Source organism: Oryctolagus cuniculus, chromosome 2 (assembly GCF_964237555.1).
Source record: "Oryctolagus cuniculus chromosome 2, mOryCun1.1, whole genome shotgun sequence".
Classification (NCBI taxonomy): domain Eukaryota; kingdom Metazoa; phylum Chordata; class Mammalia; order Lagomorpha; family Leporidae; genus Oryctolagus; species Oryctolagus cuniculus.
The window spans coordinates 137,497,298-137,521,355 of NC_091433.1; the positions used below are offsets into that span (position 1 = coordinate 137,497,298).

The 24,058-nt window shown below is 42.7% G+C and overlaps 1 protein-coding gene across 1 annotated transcript in view; it reads right to left on the bottom strand.

Moving 5' to 3' along the window:
* ACTR2 (actin related protein 2) overlaps nt 1-16,012 on the bottom strand; it is a 55,204-nt gene extending 39,192 nt beyond the window's left edge. Inside the window, exons 1-2 of the mRNA XM_008254327.3 lie at nt 15,809-16,012; nt 3,167-3,277 (exon numbers count right to left, since the gene is read on the bottom strand). Coding sequence (XP_008252549.1) covers nt 3,167-3,277; nt 15,809-15,856 — 159 coding nt within the window. The 5' untranslated portion in view covers nt 15,857-16,012. The remainder of the gene's footprint in view (nt 1-3,166; nt 3,278-15,808) is intronic.
* Nucleotides 16,013-24,058: the final 8,046 nt, after the last annotated feature.

Consider the following 24,058-nt stretch of genomic DNA (forward strand, 5'->3'; position numbering starts at 1 on the left):
TGTGGTTCATTTGTATATCCTAATTTGACTCAGTTTATTCAGTTCATACATGATATCACGAAGAATGCAAATATATATATATACACAGACAATGACAGACAATGTTTAATTTAACATCGGTCAGTAAAGTGGACTTATCCAAATGTAACATGTGTGACTCCAATTTTCTGGATCACATATATCCTACAAAATGCCACTTGGTTTCTAATATTATGCACACCACATTCCATTTTAATTATAACATTTATCTACAAGAAAAACAAGGAAAACAATTCAAATCTATGTTAGTAATTAGTTCTTGTTTGGTCCATTGTATGCAATCAGGAAAGCATACGACTTTATTAGTTGCTACCAAATCGAAGCAATGGAAAAGGTTAAAAATCAAAGCACTTAAAATAAAATTATGGAATTACCCCCCCTCCCCATTACTAAAGGGACACAAAACAACAACTACTGTCCCATCAAGCAAAAGTGGAAAACAAACAGAGCATGTGTGTAACCTCACTTACCATCTTTTTGTTATTCTACTTCAACGGGTCAAGAAAGGTGAAGAGAGAGAAGGTAGAAGTAAGAGTCAGAAAAGGCCTAAATAAAATCCTCACTGAAATTTTTAAACATACAAGCAATAGAGACAAATTAGGTTGAGGTCAGATGCAGTACTACTGTATTTTATGGAGTTAATAATTAGGGCCAAATTAACATGGACAGTTATTACTCGTGAACAAAATTTAACTCATTAATTTAAATTTAATTTCCACTTTTTAAGTTTACCATCACATTTTAGCTAGCAAGACATAAAAAGTATTAAGTCAATCCACTAAGCACACGAATTCCAAAAAGTAAAGTTTCTTTAATTTATTACTGAATGTAAGAACTTAAAAGAAAATAAACGTGAACAGCAAAAGTCTAGATGAGCAATGGAGAGTTAGATAGTTCAGAGTTGTTTTCCCAAGCTCTAGTATTCAGCTTAGATTCAAAGGTCAAGTTCTGCTTTCTACTTGAAGAACAATTTAATTTGAAAGGCTTGAAAGACTTAGCAGAGAGAACAGAACTGAGTCTACGGCACAGAACAACAAATCACACAAGCAAATGCTACTGGTAAATTCTTTGGCAAAAAAGTCTTATTAGATTATTAACTGGTTTGATTTCTATCACTTGCCTTAAAAAGCAAGAAAGTGGAGGGCCGGCACTGTGGCACACATAGCAGGTTAAACTGCAGCTTATAGCTCCAGCATCCTAAATGAGCATGGTTCAAGTCCTGGCCACTCCATTTCCGATGTAGCTTCCTGCTAATTGACCTCGGAAAGCAGTAGAAAACGGCCCAAGTACTCGGGCCCCTGCACCCATGTGGGAGACCCAGAAGGAGTTCCAGACTCCCAGCTTCAGCCTGTCTCAGCCCTTGGCTATTGCAGCCACTGGGGAGTGAACCAGTGGATGGAAGATCCCTCTCTATCTCCCTCTTTCTAACTCTGTCTTTCAAATAAATAAATAAAAGCAAGAATGTGGGAATGAAGAGATGTGTATTTGTGCTTAAATTTATTGCAGAATAAAAATGGCTAAACACGACATATCTTTACATCTCAAAAATCTCATTTTCCATGAAGCAATAAAAAAAGGCATTCTTTTGGGCCAGCATGATGATACAGCAAGTTAAAGACTCGGGCATCTGATAACAGTGTGGGTTTGAGTCCCAGCTACTCCACTTCCAATCCAGCTCCTTGAGAATGCACTGGAGAAGGCAGTGGAAGACAGCCCAAGTACTTGAGTCCCTGCCACTCAGGTGGGAGACCAGGATGAAGTTCCAGGCTCCTGACCTCGGCCTGGCCCAGACTTGGCTGTTGCAGCCATTTGGGGAGAGAACTAGTAGATGGAAGATCTTTCTCCCCATGGTGCTTTCAAATAAATAAATAAATCTTTTTTTTAAAGCTATTCTTTAAAAAGCTTCACACTGAATAAAAAGTATTGCCTTCAACTTCATTAAACAGTAGTTAATTCTCATCATCGCTATTAACTAAATTTCAAGTCATAGTTCATTTAAGATAGAATTCAACCAGAATGAAAGGAGTTCACAAAAAGAGAGCAAGAAATCTCGTAAGTTTCCTAAAAGACAGGACCCTAATAAAAAACATTGAGTATCTCAATTTTTTGGTAACATAACAGAGGCCACAGTCACTATCTTAAATCTTTAAGAAATTAACACAGTATCTAATTTTCAGTAGGTACTGCTCTTCCATTGTGTAACTCAATTCTCTAGTCCCTACTGCAGAGCTACCACATGGCAAATCTCTACTCCTCTCACCACCCTCCTAGATCTCTCAGCTGACCTAAGAGGTACACCCTAACTCACATTTCAAATAACATATAACCTAATAGCTCACTGAAGTGCTGGAAAAGACTGTCCAGGCAGGACCAGCAATGCCAGCTTATTCACAAGTAAGCCACTGCAACAGCCTTTAAATCTACTGCATTATGTATAACTTGATCCCCAGACCAGATGAACTGAAAGTCAATTGGTGACCACTGTCTTTTTAATGTTCTATTTTTTCTTTCTTCTAAAATAATGTAATTTCTGATCTCTTCAATACAGGGGGAAAACATATCACCCTTAATGTAGAGTCTCTGAAGTTATGTACAATGAGCAAGCAATAACACCTTTCCCTTCTTTCTCCTTATGGTAAGAAAAACAATGCAAGGCAAAATAAAGACTAGCACGGTTTTCTCCAGCACATTATAGAACCAATGAGATTTATATCCTGTGTTTTCCTGACTAGTTATATAAAGTCAGGGGATCAAGCCATGAAAACATGGAAAGAAAAAAATCAAAGGTCCCAAAGAGACGCTAACATGTAACGACAAATACATGGAATTGACAGACAAAAATATCAGCCTGATGTCTTTTTAAAAAATATATAATAGAACATTATGTCACTTATACAGTGTTTCACATCAATGTAAAAAATTTAAGTATTTTATTTCACATAATAATGGCACCAAGCCACACATAAACAAAATCAGATTAAATTAACTTCAGGTATTAACATAAATGAAAAATATGGGAAATTCTGCCTTCCCCCTTTGCTTCTCATGGCATTACTTTCAGTAACACTTGATTCAAACAGTTCACAGGTTTTGACAATCACTTGTCAATAAATAAATAAAATATTACCTTGATTTCAATGTTTCCCACTTTGGTGGTTGATCTGATAATAGGTCTTCCAACCAAAGCTGGGAAGATGTGTTCTGGAAAATTAGAGCCTGCATATCCACACTTCACAAACTGGAAGGAAAAAGTAAAAAACTGAGTTAGTGTCAAGGTATATACTATATTCATTTAAAAACAGTATCTGAAAAACACTTGGTGCTTATCCAACATTATAAACTGTTGGTGCTTTCAAATGATCCAAAGCACTCTTACCAAATCATCTACTTTCACAGCACTTACTACTGGAGGTGTTTATTTCCATTAACTGCTTATTTAGTGCCTAATCCCCCCAAGTGGGAAAGCCACACAAGAGCAGGAGCTAAGCTGAACTTGCTGGAGCTTGATGCCTAGTGGTCACTCAAGCGAGATGTGGGGAAAGAACAAATTCATTCAACATGTGCTAAGTACTTTAAAAAAAGAGATATCAGGAAATAAATAGAACTGAAGTTTCAGTTCTAAAGCAGGCTTTCATTCATTTTGGGCAACTGCACTTAAGCAATCTTATTTTCCAAAATGGAAAAAACAAGTGACATGTGAACTAGCATTACAAGAAAATAAACATTAGGCATTTTAGGCAACCTACTTTAAACAAAAATTTATTTATTTACTTACTTATATATTTAGTTATTTATTAAGAGGCAGGCAGAGACAGAACAATCTCCCATCTACTGGTTAACTCATGAAATGCCTGCAATGGCCAGGGCTGGGCCAGGCTGAAGCCAGGAGTCTGGCACTCAATCCAGGTCTCCCAGGTTGGTTGCAGGGACTATCATCTGCTGCCGTCCCAAGAGCATTAGCAGAAAGTTGAATCAAAAGCAAAGGAGCCAGGACTCAAACTGGCACTCTGATAGGGGATGCAGGTGTAACAAGGGCAACTTAACCCACAGCACCACACATCTTCCTCTGTTTATTTTTAAAATCAAGGGGCCGGTGCTGTGGCATAGCGGATAAAGCCACCATCTGCAGTGACGACTTCCATATGGGCACCGGTTTGAGTCCTGGCTCCTCCACTTCCAATCCAGCTCTCTGCTATAGTTTGGAAAAGCAGTGAAAAATGGCCCAAGTCCTCAAGCTCCTGCACCTGCATGGGAGAACTGAAAGAAGCTCCAAGCTCCTGGCTTCAGATTGGTGCCATTGTGGCCATCTGGGGAGTGAACCAGCAGATGGAAGACCTCTCTGCCTCTCTATACTCTTCCTTTCAAATAAAGAAATAAATGTTAAAAAAAAAAAAAAAGATCAAATATTGAGGGCTGGTGCTGTGGCATAGCATGTAAAGTCAAGTCGCCACCTGCAGTGCTGGCATCCCATATGGGTGCTAGTTCGAGTCTTGGCTGCTCCACTTCCAATGCAGCTCTCTCCTACAGCCTGGGAAAGCAGTGGAAGACGGCCCAGGTCCTTGGGCCCCTGCACCTGCGTGGGAGATCCAGAAAAATTCCTGGCTCCTGGCTTCGGATTGGCACAACTCTGGCCATTATAGCCATTTGGGGAGTGAACCAGTGGATGGAAGACCTCGCTCGCTCTCCTCTACCTCTACCTCTGCCTTCCAAATAAAAATAAATAAATCTTCAAAAGAAAATAAAATATTACATGGAAGAAACAACTGAAAACTTCAAGGTGGATGGGGGAATCTGTATTAGAAAACAAGTTGATAATCAATCCCCCTTAAGTCTTTATTCAATGTAAGCTAGACGGTAAAGAATCTTTGTGTTTATTAATAAATTCCAAGTGCCTAGAACAGTGTCTGGCACATTGCAGATATACATTAAATAACTGGTAAATATTAAACTATTCAATTATTTTAAAATACAAATGCAGGGCAGGTGTTTGACACTGTTAAGACACTGCTTGGGGGCCAGCACTGTAATGAAGTGGGTTAAAACCCTCGCCTGAAGCACCAGCATCCCATATGGGCACCGTTTCGTGTCCCGGCTGCTCCTCTTCCGATCCAGCTCTCTGATATGGCCTGGGAAAGCAGTGGAGAATGGCCCAGGTCTTTGGACCCCTGCACCCATGTGGGAGAACCAGAGGAAGCTCCTGACTCCTGGCTTCGGATCGGCGCAGCCCCGGTCATTGCGGCCATCTGGGGAGTGAACCAGTGGACGGAAGACCTCTCTCCCTCTCTCTGTAACTCTTTCAAATAAATAAAATAAACCTTTATAAAAAGAAAAAAAGACACTGCTTGGGACATATGCATCCCACACTGGAATGCCTGAATTCACTCCACTTCTTTTTTTTTTTTTTTTTTTTTTAATTCATTTGAAAGAATTACAGAGATGCAGAGGCACAGAGGTCTTCCATCTGCTGGTTTACTCCCCAGAAGGCAGCAATGGCCGGAGCTGCACCAGTCTGAAGTTAGGAGCCTGGAGCTTCTTCCAGGTCTCCCACACAGGTGCAGGGGCCCAAGGACTTGGGCCATCTTCCACTGCCTTCCCAGGCCATAGCGGAGAGCTGGCTTGAAGTGAACAGCTGGGACTAGAGCCAGTGCCCATATGGGATGCCGGCACTGCAGGCGGTGGCCTTACCAGCTACACCACAGCGCTGGCCCCTTGGCTCCACTTCTGATTACAGCTTCCTGCTGCTAAGCACCATGGGAAGCAGTGGTGATGGGTCAAGTAGTTGGGTCCCTGCTGCCCACATGGGAGACCTGGTTTGACCTCCCAGGTCCTGGCTCCAGTCTGAACCAATTATGGTCATTGAAGTCTTTTGGGGAATAAACCAGTAGGTGTAGGATCTATCTTTGTGTCTCTGCAATTCAAATAATAATAATAATATTAATAATAATCTGCTACGAAAAAAAATCCCAGTGTGGGCCTTCAGCACAGTGGTTACGCTGCCACTCGGGACACCCACATCTCATATCAGAGTGCCTGAGAATAGGTCTTGGTTCCACATCTGATTTCTGCTTCCCACTAATGCATACTCTGGGAGGCAGCAGTTGCTGACTGTTAAGTACCTGGATCCCTGCCACCCATTTGGGAGACCTGGCTTGACCACTCAGCTCTTGGCTTTGGCCTGATTCAGCTCTGGGTATTTGAGCGGTGAACTAACAGGTGGAAGCTCTCTTTGTCTCTCAAACAAAATGAAAATAAATCAAGATTTTTTTTTTTTTTTTTTGGACAGGCAGAGTTAGACAGTGAGAGAGAGACAGAGAGAAAGGTCTTCCTTCCGTTGGTTCACCCCCCAAACGGCTGCTATGGCCAGCGTGCTGCACAGATCCGAAGCCAGGAGCCAGGTGCTTCCTTCTGGTCTCCCATGCGGGTACAGAGCCCAAGCATTTGGGCCATCCTCCACTGCCTTCCCGGGCCACAGCAGAGAGCTGGAATGGAGAGGAGCAACCGGGACTAGAACCCGGGGTACCAGCGCCACAGGTGGAGGATTAACCAAGTGAGCCACAGCGCCGGCCAACAAAAGCCTTTTAAAAACACAATGAGGCTGGCGCCGTGGCTCAATAGGTTAATCCTCTGCCTGCGGTGCCGGCACCCTGGGTTCTAGTCCCAGTCGGGGCGCCAGATTCTGTCCCAGGAGTGCAGTGGAGGATGACCCAAGTCCTTGGGGCCTGCACCCGCATGGGAGACCAGGAGAAGCACCTGGCTCCTGGCTTCGGATCAGCGTGATGTGCCAGCCGCAGCGGCCATTGGAGGGTGAACCAATGGTAAAGGAAGACCTTTCTCTCTCTGTCTCTCTCTCACTGTCCACTCTGCCTGTCAAAACAACAACAACAACAAAACATAATGAGTCCTCTGTATCCATGGATTCTGCATCCATGGTCCAACTAACCATGGTTCAAAAATTTAGAGGGCTGGCGCTGTGACATAGGGGGTAAAGCACGACCTGCAGTGCCAGCATTCCATATGGGTACCGATTCAAGTACTGGCTGCTCTACTTCAGATCCAGTTCTCTGCTATGACCTAGGAAAGCAGTGGAAGATAGCCCAAGTCCTTGGGCCCCTGCACCCACACAGCAGACCCGGAAGAAGCTCCAGGCTCCTGGCTTCAGATCAGCCCAACTCCAGCCATTGCAGCCATCTGAGGCATGAATCAGTGGATCGAAGACCTCTTTCTCTCTCTGCCTCTGTAGCTCTTTCAAATAAATAAATAAATCTTTAAAAAATATACTAGAAAGCAAGGTATTGTGTCTGTACTAAAATATACACACTAGTTTCCTTGTCACTATTCCCTAAACAGTACAATATGTATACTATATTATAAGGTAGGTTTTTTCAACTTTTATTTAATAAATATAAATTTCCAAAGTACAACTTTTGAATTATAGTGGCTTTCCCCCCATAACCTCCTTCCCACCCACAACCATCCCATCTCCCACTCCCTCTCCTATCCCATTATTCATCAAGATTCATTTTCAATTATCTTTATATACAGAAGATCAACTTAGTATATATTAAGTAAAGATTTCAACAGAATGCACCCACACGGATACACAAAGTACACACTGAGTAGTAGTTTTACTGTTGATTCACATAGTACAACACATTAAGGACAGATCCTACATGGGGAGTAGGTACACAGTGACTCCCGTTGTTAACAATTGACACCCTTATTTATGACGTCAGTAACCACCCGGGACTCTTGTCATGAGCTGCCAAGGCTACGGAAGCCTCTTGAGTTCACCAACTCCGATCTTATTTAGACAAGGCCATAGATCTTTCATTTAGTTTTTTTTTTTTTTTTTTTTTTTTTGCCACAGTGCCTTGGCTTTCCATGTATAAGGTAGTTTTTTAAAGATTTATTTTTTATTTGAAGGGCAGAGTTAGAGAGAAGCTGAGGCAGAGGCAGAAATAGCTCTTCTATCTGCTGGTTCACTCCCCATGTGGCCACAACAGCTGGAGCTGGGCTGATCCAAAGGCAAGACCCAAGAACTTTTGCCGGGTCTCCTACGTGGGTCAGGGGCCCAAGCACTTAGCCCATCTTCTACTGCTTTCCCAGGTGCATTAGCAGGGAGCTGGATCAGAAGTGGAGCAGCTGGGACTCGAACTGGCACCCATATGGGATGCTGGCACTGCAGGCAGCAGATTTACTCACTATGCCACAGCACCAGCCCCCAAGGTATAATTATAATAATCTAGAGATGGTTTAAAGTATATGTTAATGTGTGTAGTTTATATAAAATATTACACCATTTTACATAAGGAACTTAACCATCCATGGGTCACGGGGTGTGTGTGTGTTCTGCAACCAGTTGCCCATGGATATGAGGAATAGCTGTACATTTAATATTCAGAAAAAAAAAAAACACAACTATTCTGTATCTCCAGGCACCATACATTCTTAGAAGAAGGATGAAAACAATGCCTGAATGCAATAAATGACAAGGGTACAAAATATTAACATATTCCTTATCAGAAAGCTACTACTACACAAGGAACTGTTTTGACTAATCCTCCAAAATATAAAAATTTGATTCATTTTTTATATTTTCAAATATCCCTTCAGCAATCTCATTGAAAATAATGTGGATTAACCACCTTCATTATGTTTAAAATGTTTTTTTAAAGATTTACTTATTTATTTGAAAGGCAGACACACAGAAAAAGAAGGGGAGAGTGTAGGGGAAGGAAGAAAAGGAGAGGGAGAAGGAGACTGGGAGAGAGTAAGAGATCTTCCATCTGCTGGTTCACCCCCCAAATGTCTGAAATGGCAGGGGCTGGGCCAGGATGAAGCCAGGAGGCGGGAGCATCTTCTGGGTCTCCCCATGTGGGTGCAGAGTCCCAAGCACTTGGGCCATCTTCCACTGCTTTCCCAGGTGCATTAGCAGGGAGCTAGATCAGAAGTGGAGCAGCTGGGACTTGAAACAGCACCCACACTGTAGGCAGAGGCTTAAGCTTCTAAGCCAGGCACCAGCCCCATATTTTTTCATTTTTTAAAAAAATTACTTAAAAGGAAGAGATTTTCCATCTACTGATTTATTCCTCACGTGTCTGTAATAGCTGGGGCTGGGTCAGGCTGAAGCCAGGAGATCAAAACTCAACCCAGGTCTCCCATGTGGGTGTCAGGGACTTAACAACTTGTGCCATTACTGTCACCTCTGATGCTGTGCATTAGCAGAAGGCTCAAATTGGATGTGGGCACCCCAAGCAGCATCTTTACTGCTGTACCAAACATCTGCATCAATGAACCACATTGAATTATAAATAGCCTAGAACATTCTGCCATCCAGAATCTCAACTGTCTTTTATAAATAAAGCTTTTTCAAATATGTCAAAGTAATGATTTAAAGAGATTAAAGCTTTTCTGAAAATCTGTCTGAAACAAGGAAGTTTCCTATTCCCAATACAATCTGGATTCACATCCTCTAAGTTCATGTTTACACTTGTAGAACCTACATAAAACAGACTGTTAAGATGTGTTTGTGCCCAAATCCTCATCACCTAGACCTAGTCAGTTTACCACAGAGCCATCAAGGCTAAGGCATTTTTCAAGTACAGCTACCTATTTCGAAAAGCACAGTATTGTAAAAATTCTGCCCACACGACTTTTCAAGGCAAAGTTAATATGCTGTAATGGCATATGCAGACAACCTGCTAACTTGTATCCACCTCCTCATCTGAAGAGAACTAGAATACAGAACCAGAATATATTTCTCCACCCCAAAGAAATGTTAAAACAGACAGGATTCAAAAGCACTAGCTTACTTTCCTACAATGTCTTCTCAAATAATTTATTAATGTGACCTAGGACTTGGAGGAGCAATTACCAGAGGAAAATGTTAATACTTAATATATTTATTATAGCATTTTCAAACAAAACAAAAACCCATGAACCTCTCATCACTTTTCCTCCTGAATCACAAGCTCTCTTTTGGCCTTAGATCAAAATCCACTCACCAATCTGATTTTAAACGCTATAGGAGAGCAGAGACTATGTTCTCATCATTATCCTAAACATACTCAAATTTCCATATAAACAAAATAGAAAATACTATTAGACTATTAAAGTTTTATATTTTCTGCAAAGCAATGAACAGGTATGGACACTGGGTAAGCTGAAAGCATCTACTCATCAGTCTGAAAATGCTCACTTACATGGATATAAAATGTTCTCAAAGAAAATTAGAGGGGCAGGTATCATGGCACAGTTGGTTAAGATACCACTTGGGACACTCACACCCCATATCAGAGTCCCAGCTGCTCTGCCTCTAATCCAGCTCCCTGCTAATCCACATGAGAAGGCAGCAAATCATGATCTGAGTACTTGGGATCCTGACACCCATCTGGGAGATCCAGATAAAGTTCCTGGCTTTGGCCTGGCCCAGACCTGGCTGTTAAAAGCATTTGGAGATGGCCGGCGCTGCGGCTCACTAGGCTAATCCTCCGCCTTGCGGCGCCGGCACACCGGGTTCCAGTCCCGGTCGGGGCGCCGGATTCTGTCCCGGTTGCCCCTCTTCCAGGCCAGCTCTCTGCTGTGGCCCAGGAGTGCAGTGGAGGATGGCCTGAGTGCTTGGGCCCTGCACCCCATGGGAGACCAGGATAAGTACCTGGCTTCTGCCATCGGATCAACGTGGCACGCCGGCTGTGGCAGCCATTGGAGGGTGAACCAATGGCAAAAGGAAGACCTTTCTCTCTGTCTCTCTCTCTCACTGTCCACTCTGCCTGTCAAAAAAAAAAAAAAAAAATTAAAAAAAAAAAAGCATTTGGAGAGTGAACCAGAGGCTAGATCTCAATCTTTTTCTGTCTCAGTCTGTGACATTCTTCCTTTCAAATAGATAAGTAAATCTTTTTAAAACTTATAGAACGAACAGAGAAGCTGCAAGTCTGTACGAACCATTTTCAGCATACTAACTGTAAACTTAACGATTTTATGAAATGAGCCATCTTAATAGAAGCTGAAGATTGGAGGAGGCGCCTAGGACCCAGTCAAACCCTGGTGTAGGGAGGAGGCCATTAAGGTTGCTACATCTGTCCTTTTACACTCACCTCAGTCAGATACTCTGGCAACATACAACACAGCAAAGCAGTAAAAAATCACATCCCTCAATGTTTTCTTACTATAATTGTTCAGATGGACAGTTCATTAAAATTCATGTTTGACTATAGTTCAAGTGACATAACATTTGCCAAGTGCCTCTGAAGTTGAAGACTGAGATCCCTGAAATGGTAACAGTTGTGAACTCATTGCTACTGCTTCATGGAAAAAATGAAAATTTGGGGCTGGTGTTCTGGCATAGCAGGTTAATCCACTACTTGTGACACAGGCATCCCACATCCGAGTACTAGTTAGTCCCAGCTGCTCTGCTTCCAGTCCAGCTCCCTGCTAAGGTGCCTAGGAAAGCAGTGGAAGATGGTCAAAGTCCTTGAGACCTTGTCACCTATGCTGGAGAACCAGATGGAGTTCCTGGCTTCTGTCTTCAGCCTGGCCCAGCCCCACTATTGTGGGCATTCAGGGAGTAAATCAGTTGGCGGCAGATCTGCCTCTCCCTCCCTCACTCTGCCTTTTAAATAAATAAATGAATCTTAAAAAAAGAAAAAAAAAAGAAAATTTGGCTTTTAATTCAAACTAAAGATATCAAACACATATAAATAAACTATTTATTCTGCCTAAGCAGCTTACGGGAAGCAAAAGATGTCAGAGAATCCAGTGATAGCATTCCTACAAGGTACTAGATATTTTTATTGAAACAGCAAAAACGGCACTATTTCACATTATTTCAAATGTAAAAGCACTGATTGTTATAATAAAAGATAATCCATGTTCAATGGTCTACAATAGACCATCTCTTTCCTGCAAAAAAAAATCTATACTTAAAAAAAATCTATACATCATAATGTGATAAATATGAAGAAAATATCCTAAGACGACTCATTAGGTATTTTATCCTTGAAATTCCTCCCCCATGCGAATCATTTTAAGACTTGGTGATTTAGTTCTCTTATTGTGTACAGTAAGCTGTGTTTAAGAAATAGATTTTACCATATATAGTTTCCTCTTCATAGCACTGTGGTTTGAACTGGCTCTCTTACTTCCCACTGAGTCATCAAATGGTAAGAGTATGAACAGCACAATGTTCTTGCAAGCAAAAATGAAGGGCCTTCCCACATCTACTCTGTAAGTACTGTTTCCCTTCAAAAAGTAAACTGGGATTTATTCAGCCCCAGTTAGGCTTAATTAAATTTGTATTTTACTGATTTTATCTGATGCTAGTGATGTATTAATTTAATTGCATACTATTCAAATCTTCAAACATAAAAACCAGCAACAAATGTGAATTATGAAAGGAAATATAATTATTCTAGCACTATAAGGTATCTTAACCAGCACTGTCCCAGTGAAGCACTAGGCACTAGCTAGGGAAGTCATGTTTGTTGGTCAACTAATTCACATTTGATTAAATTGCCTGAGTTCGGTAACAGGAGACAACACCAGGGGCCTGGGTCCAACTCTTGAAAAGGACATAACCCTAGGGCTCCACAGATCTCCATATTTTCATCTATTTGGCCACTTTCAGTGGCTCTATTTTAGTAGGTCTGAGTGGTTAGGTGGATGAAATGCATTAATTATTAAAAGTGGATGAGTTTTCTCTACTAGGCCACCCTAATGAGGTACTGGCCTCGCTATGAGGATAGTGAAGAAATGCAGCAGGCCCTACATCTGACATGTGAGCACTCAGTTTTGGGCCTGTGAGAAGGCTTAAAAAACAAAACAAAACCCCATCAACTTCTCAAATGGCCTATAATTTTTGACCCTAAAATGTGTCAGGAACAAATAAAAACACTAGGGTAACAACTCCACAAATTTTTAAAAATGAAATGTGAGCATCTTTTTAAAAAAATATATTTATTTATTTGAAAGTCAAAGTTACACACAGAAAGGAGAGGCAGAGAGAGAGAGAGAGAATCTTCCATCTATCTGCTGGTTCACTTCCCAGTTGGCTGCAACAGCCGGAGTTGCTACAATCTGAAAGCAGGAGCTTCTTCCGGGTCTCCCATGTAGGTGCAGGGGCCAAGGACTCGGGCCATCCTCTACTGCTTTCCCAGGTCGTAGCAGAGAGCTGGGTCAGAAGTGGAGCAGCTGGGACTCGAACGAGTGCCCATATGGGATGCCAGCACGGCAGGCAATGGCTTTACCCACTATACCACAGTGCCGGCCTCCGTATCTTCTTTAACATTTAATTTTAGAAGAATAATTATAACTTCAGATACCTAAATAAAATCAAGGCAACTCTTCATGTCTAGAAGTAGTAAACACACACACACATACAATCTAAGAGGTTTCCAGATGTGTAAATTTTCAGAAACATCACAGCATTCCTGTCATATGGTTCACTTTGTTAAAAAAAAAAAAGTTTATATATTTGAAAGGCAGATAGAGAAAACTTCACTAGTTCACTTCCCAAATGCCCCCAACAGCTGGGTCTCAGCCGGATGGAAGCCAGGAGCTGGGAACCCCTCCAGGTCTCCAACATGGATGGCAGGGACCCAATTACCTGGGTGATCACCTGCTTGCTGCCTCCCAGTTGTGTACCAACAGGAATTGGTATCAGCAGTAGAGCTAGGACTTGAACCAAGGCACTAAGATGTGAGATGCAGGCAACCCAGGCAGTGGCCTGAACAAGGTACCAAATGCACCTCTGACATACTTTATCAAAACTGTTTCTTCTTTGAAATCAATCATATCTATAAAAAAACCTAGACAAAACTTTAATCAGAAGCATAACACCAAACACATCAGTTTTTATTTGGATTAACTATATTTTTTTCATTTGTGCAATAACTCATCTTTTGTGTTAAGGAACAGGATTTTTAAACTATGAACTAGATACAAGACTAACTGACAATATACACAATCAGCTTTTTAATGTGAGCTAAACAAAATAGTAACATAAAAATTAGCTATGGCTAACATTCCCATTCTAACATCAAAAGCTCCCATATTCTATAAATACATAAAGGATTCTTTATCTAGAGCCACTCAGAGGAATCCATATAAATATTATTGGATAGAGTTTCTAAAAGTATTTGACAGTCACAAAACAAAGTATTTTAAATTTAATTTTTAAAGCTTTAAATTTTTAAATTTTCTTAGAACTTGAGACTAAAATGGAAATCAAGCTAATATTTTTCTAAAAGCATCTTTAACTGAGTATTAATTGTAAAAATAACATGTTTATAGTTGACTTCATTTAAATATAGTTTAGCAACATCTGCTTTAAGAAACATTTTCCCAGTAATTCAGAAGGGTTGTGAAGTTTTCCCTGTCTTTCTTAACTCCCTTATTCCTTGTCTCACAGGCACCATTTCTTATGTCTCCCACCAAAACTTCAACACACAGGCAGAAGTTTGTGGACAGGTAAGTATTTTTAATGAAGAACACTCACGTAAGTGGAATCATAAACTTGTCTGTAATTTAACAGTAAGTCTGTCTTTAGATACATCTCCATAGCAGTGCATCTGCCTCCTTTTTTAAAGTGTTTTCTATGGACACGCCATTGTAACATTCTTACTGTAGTACTAAATACTCAGATGAAGCCAGTATAATTACTGCTTGTAAAAAATCTAATAAATTCAGTGCAGGGCAGTGGCAGTTACCTCAATGCATACCAGCTTTTTTTTTTTCCCCCGTTTCCAAAGTATTTTAAAGTTCAAGTAAAATCTATTTTAAGTCATATGTCGCATTTACGCAAGGGAGGAGAGAAAAGTCACAAAATGTTGCAACACAAAAATAGTTTCGGCAATCACCACAGAACTCATAAAAATAAGTAAGCATCTCATTTGCCGACTTTGCTACCCAAAATGCATCTTTTAAACGTTTTTAAAGCAACTTTCAAATGGTTTCTAAATCAGTGCTTTACGTTTTTACGGTATTTGAAAACTACCATCATCTGTATTCTGAACCTAATGGAGGAAAATGGGGGCGGGGACTGAACTTCCCCCAGGTCAATGGGATTAACACTTGGGCTCGCCGGTCCCAGATCCCCCAAAGTCATCCAACAGAACACGCTGGTCTCTGCAGGGCTGCACCTGAGCCAAACTACCAGCATGGAGAACACAGGGCAAACGCTGTGCTGTTGGTCTAGCCGCCTCCTCGCTCCGAGAAGAAAGAGGGATAACACCAAAGCAAACCAACAAACCAAAGCAAATCAACAAAATGCAGCAACACTGAGAAAGGGCCGTAGCCCCCTGAATGACAGCACTTCCCTTTTCTTCAGTGAGCCCACTTCCTGCCTCGCGTTCCGCATCTTCAACTAGACAGGAAGAGGAAGGCCTCTAGGTGTTTCTCCATTCTACACACCCGCGACCCTGGGGCTGCAGCCCCTCTCCCAAAACACGAACCCAGCCTCTAACCCCTTCCGCACTCGAGCCAAATTGCAAACCCCACCCCTCTCTGTGCACGAAGCCGGCCCCCGCGGGCGGCAGGTGGGACCGGCGTCCCGCCCCGGGCTCGCCCACCGCCCAGACCCGCAGGGCTACCGGGAGGGAAGGTTCTGGAGAAACCAGCGCCCCACCCGCTCGCTCCCGACACCCGCACGAGCGGGGAGTGCCGCCCCGTTCCCCTTAGCCGCGAGGGCCCAGAGGTGCCGCGCCGAGGGCCTCGCGACGCCTGAACATCCCCGCCCAGGCCTGTGGCCGCCGCGGCCTCCCGTCCAGGCGCTTACCCCGGTGCCGTTGTCGCACACCACCACCTTCCTGCCCTGACTGTCCATCGTCCGTCCGGAGGAGAGCCGCCGTCGCACAACCTACAGCCGCCGCCGCCCTGCTCTTGCCTCTTCCTCCTCCTTCACTGCCCCTCCTTCGCCCCAACTTTCTTCCCCCAACCGGAAGTCTTCGCCGGTCCCGCCCGTCATTTAGCTGACCGCCTGCGCGGAAGGGGTGGGACGGAACGTAGAAGGCCGCGAATGGCAGCTGTGTGCACCAATCATAAACAGAGAAGCGCCGGGGCCCCGCCCGAGGGCCTGGCTAGGGCTCCGCTGTCACGGATGCGGAGCAGGCAGGTCTTTCTCAAGCTGCGTCTGGTGTTCGGTGTTTCGTGGGGATTTAATGGCGGCGGAAGTCGCGGAAGCTGCGGCTTTCTCCCTAAGGTGTGGCATGGATCAAGGGCGCTGTTTAACGGACTCTGGAGGACGCAGAAAGGTGGAAGACACCGCGTGGAAGACATCTCCACGAGGAGGCCGTGGAGGGTGACGGAGGGGCCATCCGGGGCGGCTGGAAGCAAACCCGGAGGTCCTTGTGAACCCCCTTGAATATGGCTTAATTAGTGCGTCGTTGCCGCTGGACCCATTCAGTGCCCCGAGCTGGGATGGATATACCCACACTTCTTGGAGCTCATGCATTTGCTACCTCCACAGCCTTCCCGAGTCGTCTACAGTCGACTAGGTGCCTGCATTCGCAGCCTTGTCGCCCACCACTTCCTCCTCCAGTAGCCGCAGGTTGCTTCACCCCTCTTCACTACGCGTGCCTGATCGAACCCAGAACCTGGGCTCTGAAATCAGACAACCCCAGTTTCAGATCTGGCCCGACCATTCACGAGTCTTGTTGGACAAAACCTGGTCTGTGCATGGTAGTAATACGTCTGTGGGTTGTTGTGAGGATAGAATTCTGTGCCTAGAGGACACGTTCATTCAGGGGTAGCCATTTATTATTAATCCTGTACTTTTGAACCTGTGGGTCTCCCCACCTATAATGTCCCTACTTTCTCTCTTTTTAACCAGTTGTCAAACTAATACTCATATGCTAAGCTTGTCCCATCTCTGACTCCTTTGCTGGTACCCCAAGATGTTCTTTACCCCTGCCTTTGCTATTGCTTTCCCATGGAGTTGTGAATAACATCATTGTGTTTATTACACACAACAAATATTTATTGAATGAATGACGTTAAAACTCATAGAAAGCATTGCATCATTTTTGAGAGATGAGAACTAAAATTGTGACTTCCACATGTCTACACATCCAACAACTAGAATTGGATCACACGTCTCCCCCCAATTATTTTAGTAATAGTAGTAGCAGCTGCCTATCAGTTTCACCTTGTTCTTTTATTAGACCAGTGGTTTTCAACACTTCTAAAGGCATTGAGTGTTTTGTTCATATTTAATTTTATTTGGAACCCCAACACATAAAATTGATTAAAAATAAATAAGTAAAGCTGCCATAGTTGCAGTAGTTAGGTTGGGATGGCTATAGGGCCTTCAGGGAATATCTTTTCTCTTCACCTGCCTTGCAGTCCTTGAGGTACCTCAGCCTACTCCATAGTGCGTTTTTTAAAAAAATTCATGTATTTATTCAAAAGGCAGAGTGGCAGAGAAGGAGAAAGATCTTCCCTTCCTCTGGGCTCACTCTGCTAATGTCTACAACAACCAGGTCTGGACTAAGCTGAATCCAGGAGACAGGAACTCCATCCAGGTCTCCCACATGGATGGCAGGGGCTCAAGTACTTTTTGGACCATCTGCTGCTGCTTTCCCAGGCACATTAGCAGGGAGCTGGATGATACAGGATGTCAGCATCATAGGTAGCAGCATAACACTGGCTCCCCACAGTGCATTGATGCATAAATTCCTTTAGTGAAAGTCTGTATCTTTCTTTTGTGGTCCCAGGGCCTAGCACAGTGCTGTTTTCCTGTAAGTATATTTAGTTTAAGTTTTTTTTTTTTTTTTTAAGACTCATTTATTTATTCGAAAGAGTTATAGAGAGGGAGAGACAGAGAAATCTTCCATCCACTGGTTCACTCACAGATGGCTGTAACAGCCAGAGTTGGGGCAGGCCAGAGCCAAGAGTTTCATACAGGTCTGCCTGGATGGGTGGCAGGGGCCCAAGCACTTGGACCATCTTCTGTTGATCTTCCCAGGCCATAGCAGGGATTCTGATCAGAAGTGGAGCAGCCGGGACACCAACTGCGCTCAGGCTACCCACCACGACACCAGCCCCTTACTTGGTCTTACCAAAGTAAAATCAAGCATCTCTGTGTTCTTCCTCTTTATGGAATTAAATGGATTGCTAATTTTATTTTTAAAGACATTTGTAGCTTTTTTCTGTTGTAAAACCAATACAGGGCCATGATACAAAATGTTGACATTGTCTCAGTGCACTAATGCAGCCAAAACCCCTCGGCCATGGAGGTTTAGATGTACCGCTATTGGTGTGTAGCCCCATCCTTCAATACCAGGTCATTTCACAGTCCTTGCGCGGCTCACTAGGCTAATCCTCCGCCTGTGGCACCAGCACCCTGGGTTCTAGTCCCGGTCAGGATGCTGGATTCTGTCCTGGTTGCTCCTCTTCCAGTCCAGCTCTCTGCTGTGGCCCAGGAAGACAGTGGAGGATGACCCAAGTGCTTGGGCCCTGCACCCGCATGGGAGACCAGGAGGAAGCACCTGGCTCCTGGCTTCGGATCAGCGCAGCGCACCGGCCATGGCGGCCATTTAGGGGTGAACCAACAGAAGGAAGACCTTTCTCTCTGTCTCTCTCTCTCACTGACTAACTCTACCTGTCAAAAAAAAAAATGCAGTCTCAAATTTTAGGCAATTGAAATGTGTTGGTGGGAAGAGACTTCATTTCTAGCCTTTTGATAAGATTTTAGTTATATTATTCCACACAAAAACCTTGTTGGGTAACTATCCCCCATTTTACACATGAGAAAATGGATTCTTATAATCATTCTAGCAAGGTAATAGGATATTTCAATTCAGAAACCAATTTTATTTATATATACTATTTGCGAACAGTCTGAAAATAAGAAAATTCCATTCACAAGAGCGTAAAAATGAATAATGAAAGTATTGCCAACTTATATACTGAAAACTACAAAACATTGCTGAGAGAAATCAAAGAGCTAGATAAATAAACATTCCACATTCGTGGAGGAAAGCTTCTTGTTAAGATAACTGTTCTTGGGGCCAGTTCTGTGGTACAAGAGGATAAATGATTCCTTGTGCTGATGCATCTTAGAAAGCAGAGTAGGGGCCGGCTGTGGCACAGTGGGTTAAAGCCCTGGCCTGAGGCACCGGCATCCCATATGGGTGCCGGCTCAAGTCCTGGCTGCTCCTCTTCTGATCCAGCTCTCTGCTATGGCCTGGGCCCAAGTCCTTGGGCCCCTGCATCCGTGTGGGAGACCTGGAAGAGGCTCCTGGCTCCTGGCTTTGGATTGGCGCAGCTCAGGCTGTTGCAGCTATCTAGGGAGTGAACCAGCGGAGAGAAGACCTCTCTCTCTGTCTTTACTTCTCTCTGGAACTCTTTCAAATAAATAAAATAAATCTTAAAAAAAAAAAAAAAAAGTAGAGATGAAGGCCCAAGTACTAAGGTCCCTGCCATCCATGTGGGAGACTTTGATGGAGTTCCTGGCTCTTGTCTTCATCCTGGCCCAGCCCTGGCTGTTGTGGACATTCAGGGAGTGAACCAGCATGGAAGATCTCTCTCTCTCTCTCTCTCATTCTACCTTTCAAATAAATAAAAAAATTTTTTTAAAAGATGACTGTTTGGGGCCGGCGCTGTGGTGCAGTGGGTTAACACCCTGACCTGAAGCGCCAGCATCCCATATGGGTGCCGGTTCAAGACCTGGCTGCTCCTCTTCTGATACAGCTCTCTGATATGGCCTGGGAAAGTGGAAGATAGCCCAAGTGCCTGGGCCCCTGCACCTGCATGGGAGACCCGGAAGAAGTTCCTGGCTTCGGATAGGCACAGCTCTGGCCGTTATGGCCAAATGGGGAGTGAACCATCGGCTGGAAGACCTCTCTCTCTGTCTCTGCCTCTCCTCTCTCTGCAACTCTGACTTTCAAATAAATAATAAATTTTTTAAAAGGTGACTGTTCTCTCTATTAAAATGCCAGTAGACTTTTAATATATTTATTTTTACTTATTTCAAAGTCATGGAGATGGAAATACACAGAGATCTATCCTCTGGTTCACTCCCCAAATGCCTGCAAACACCAGGTGGACAAGCCCAAAGCCAAGAGCTCTGGATCTCAATCCATTTCTCCCATAAGGGTGGCAGGAACACAAGTATTTGAGCCTTCCAGATTGCATATTAGCAGGAAGTTAAAATCAGAGCCTTGACTCCAGGCACTACGATATGGAATGCAGGCATCCTAAGGTTCTTTTTTTTTAAATATTTATTTATTTTATTTTAAATTCAGTTACACAGAGAGAGAAGGAGAGGCAGACACACACACACACACACACACACAGAGGTCTTCCATCCGCTGGTTCACTCCCCAGATGACTGCAACAGCCAGAGCTGAGCTGATCCAAAGCCAGGAGCCAGGAGCTTCTTCCAGGTCTCCCATGTAGGTGCAGCGGCCCAAGGACTTGGGCCATCTTCTACTGCTATCCCAGGCCATAACAGAGAGCTGGATCAGAAATGGAGCAGCTGGGATTCGAATCAGAGTCCATATGGGGTGCCGGCACCACAGGCGGTGGCTTCACTGCTATGCCACAGCGCTGGCCCCCAAGGTTCTAAAGTAGGCTCTTAACTGCTGTGCCAAATTTCCACCTCCAGCCAGGTTTTTTTTTTTCTTTTTAGAAATTAACATCTTTGGGGAAAGTGTTGGCCTGATGGTTAAGACACCAGATGCTACTTGGGACACCCATATTCCATATTGGAATTCCTAGGTTCGAGTCCTAGCTACACTTCTGATTCCAGCAGCCTCTAATGCACACCTTGAGAAGCAGCAGGTGATGGCTCCAGCATACTTGGATCCCTGCCATCCACGTTAGACCTGGATTGAGTTCCAGGCTATTGGTTTGAGCCTAGCCAGCCTTGGCTATTGTGGGCATTTGGGGAGTGAACCAGCAGATGGAAGATCTCCCTCTGTCTTATGTATAAGTGTATGTGTGACTACCTTTCAATAAATCCCCCCAAATTCTTTTTAAAGAAATTGACAAATTTGACTAAAATTTATATAGTATGCAAAGAAAGCAGAATAAATAAAATAACTTAAAAAAAGGGTGAGGGTCTTTTGCTAACTGATTTCAAAACTTATTAATAAAGCTGCAGTAGTGAAGAGAGTGCAATACTAACATAGAGATAGATAAGCAGATCTGTGGAACAGAACAGGTAGTTCAGGAATAAGCCCTTGCATTAGGGCCAGTTGATCTTAAATAGTGGAGTTGAAACTACTGATTTGGTGAAAGTCATTTTGCAACAAATGGTACAGGAAATAAAGAATTTTAACAGTTTTGCTTCATTCTAGACACAAAATGAAATTGCTTACAGACTTAAATGTAAAAGATTTAAACTACACATTTCAGAAGAAAATGAGAAAAATATTTTGATGTTGAGATGAGCAAAGATTGCTTAGCTGTGACACTAAAATCATTACCCATAGAAGAAGAATTGGTAATTGAACTTAATAAAAGTTTAAAACTTTTAATTCATGTATTCATAAAAAGCAAAGCCACAGATTAGGAGCAAATATTTGTAAATTGTATATCCAACTTGTATCCAGAAAAAGCAAAGAACATTTAGAACTTAACCTAATTAAAATGGGTAAAAAATTTCAATAGGTATTTTGCCAAAGAAGTTATGAATAGGTAATAAGCACATGAAAGATGTTCAACATCATTAACTATTAGGGAAAAGGAAATTGAAAGCATGGTAAGATACCACTTCATACTCACTAGAACAGCTGTAATCAAAAAGACAAACATGTTGGCAAGGAGGTGGAGAAATTGGAACACTCAAATATTCCTGGTGAGGATGTAAAATGGTGTAGCCACTTTGGAAAAGTTTTCCCAGTTCTTAAAAACTTAAGCGTAAACTTAATGCATAATCCAGCAATTCCACACGTAGATATATGCCCAAGAGAAATGAAATCATGTGTCTATGGACTTATGCATAAATTCGCATAGCAGTATTAATCATAGGAGGCAAAAAGTATAAACAAATCCAAATGTCCATAGTTTGTGAATAAGAAGTGAAAAATAGCTGGTATATTCATACAATGGAATGTTATCTAGCAGTAAAATGAACATGCTATTACTTGAAGGAAACTAAGAAGACAATTGTATGCTCCACGGGGGTCTCTAGAAAAAGCAAATTTCTAGATACAGGAAGCAAATGAGTGACTACAAGAGCAAAGTGCCAGGTTTGGCTGTAAATGAGCAGGAGACAACTTCATGTTTTGTTTTTTTTTTTTTTAAGATTATTTATTTGAAGTTCAGAGTTACACACAGAGAGAAGGAGAGAGACAGAGAGAGAGGTCTTCCAGCCGCTGGTTCACTCCCCAGATGGCTGCAATGGCTGGAGCTGTGCTGACCCGAAGCCAAGAGCCAGGAGCTTCTTCTGGGTCTCCCACTTGGGTGCAGGGGCCGAAGGACTTGGGCCATCTTCTTGTGCTCTCCCAGGCCATAGCAGAGAGCTGGGTCAGGAGAGGAGCAGCTGGGACTCGAACCGGCACCCATATGGGATGCTACACTGCAGGCGGCGCTTTACCTGCTACACCACAGCACCGGCCCCAAATTCATGTTTTGATGGAAAGTCCTAAAATAGGATTTTGCTAATGGCTGCAAAACTATAAAAATTCATTAACAATATTCAAACTTCCCACTTTGAAAGGTTTTGAGGTATGTAAATTATGCATGGTAACTTTAATAAAGTTGTCTAAAAACATCAAACTTACTTACCCAAATTCACCTATAACATTGCAGAACCAAGATTTGACAGGGGTGTGCCTGATACCAGAACCAGAGCTTTGCTTGGTTACTCTGCATCTGTCATGAAAAGCATATATTGCTTTTGGTGTTATGTCTCTTTAGTCTCTTAATCTAGACTAGTCCTCCCACTTTTTTCCATCAGACTGACCTTTTAGAGGGTACAGGACATTTGATATGCAGAAATGCCCTGTGTTCTGGATTTGTCTGATTGTTTTCTCAAGGTTAATTACATTCTAAATTGATATTTGTAGATGCTATTATGTTCTTTGATGATGCTTTGGCCAGTTTGGCTGCATTACAAGGACATGGTTTGCTTTAGAAAATACATTAACATTGTTTGGCATAGAAATGAAGTGCAGATCTTATGATATGGTAAATATGTTATTGTCCCAATTTAGATTTAGGCTAGGATAAGTACAATTGTTATACAAAAAAAAAAAAAAAAAAGAAGAAGAATGGATGTGTGATTTGGCCTCTTGCCTTGGGAAAGGGAATAAATATGAGTTAATAAACAAACATTTTCCTATCCAATTTCCTGACTTGTTTAGTCACTTGCTTGCTTTTAGATGCTCTGTATACATAATTAAATCTCAAAATTGACAGAAAATAATTCTGAGGAATTATTATGGTTTTTTGTTTGTTTTATTTGAACGGTGGAAATAGAAAGAGATCTTCCATCTCCTGGCTCACTTCGCAAATACTCATAACAGCCTCAGATTTAGCAATAATTTTTTAGGTATAACAACAAAGGCACAACAATAAAAAAAAAAATAATCACAGAATGGCAAAATATATGAGTATGCACCAAAATAAACTTTTTTTTTTTTGGAGGGGCAGAGACAGAAAATTCTCACCTGCTGGTTCACTCCCCAAATGCCTGCAATGGCTGCGGCTGGGCTGGGCTAAAGCCAGGAGCTGGGAACTCAATCCAGGTCTTAAGCCATTACTTGAGCCTCAGCTACTCTGTTTCTGACCAGCTTCCTGCTAACGGGCCTGAGAAGGCATTGGAAGTGGCCCAAATACTTGGGCCCCTGCCTTCATCTGGGAGAACAGGATGGCATTCCTGGCTTTTGGCTTTGGCCTAGTTCAGCCCTTGCTGTTGTGACATTTGGGCAATGAGCCAGTAGGTGGAAGCTATCTCTTTCTGCCTCTCTCCGTGTTGCTCTGCCTTTCAAATAAGTATGTAATGCTTTTTAAATAAGTGTTCAGAATGGGTAAATCTATAGCGATACATTAGTGGTGGCTAGAATGAAGTTGCAGGGTG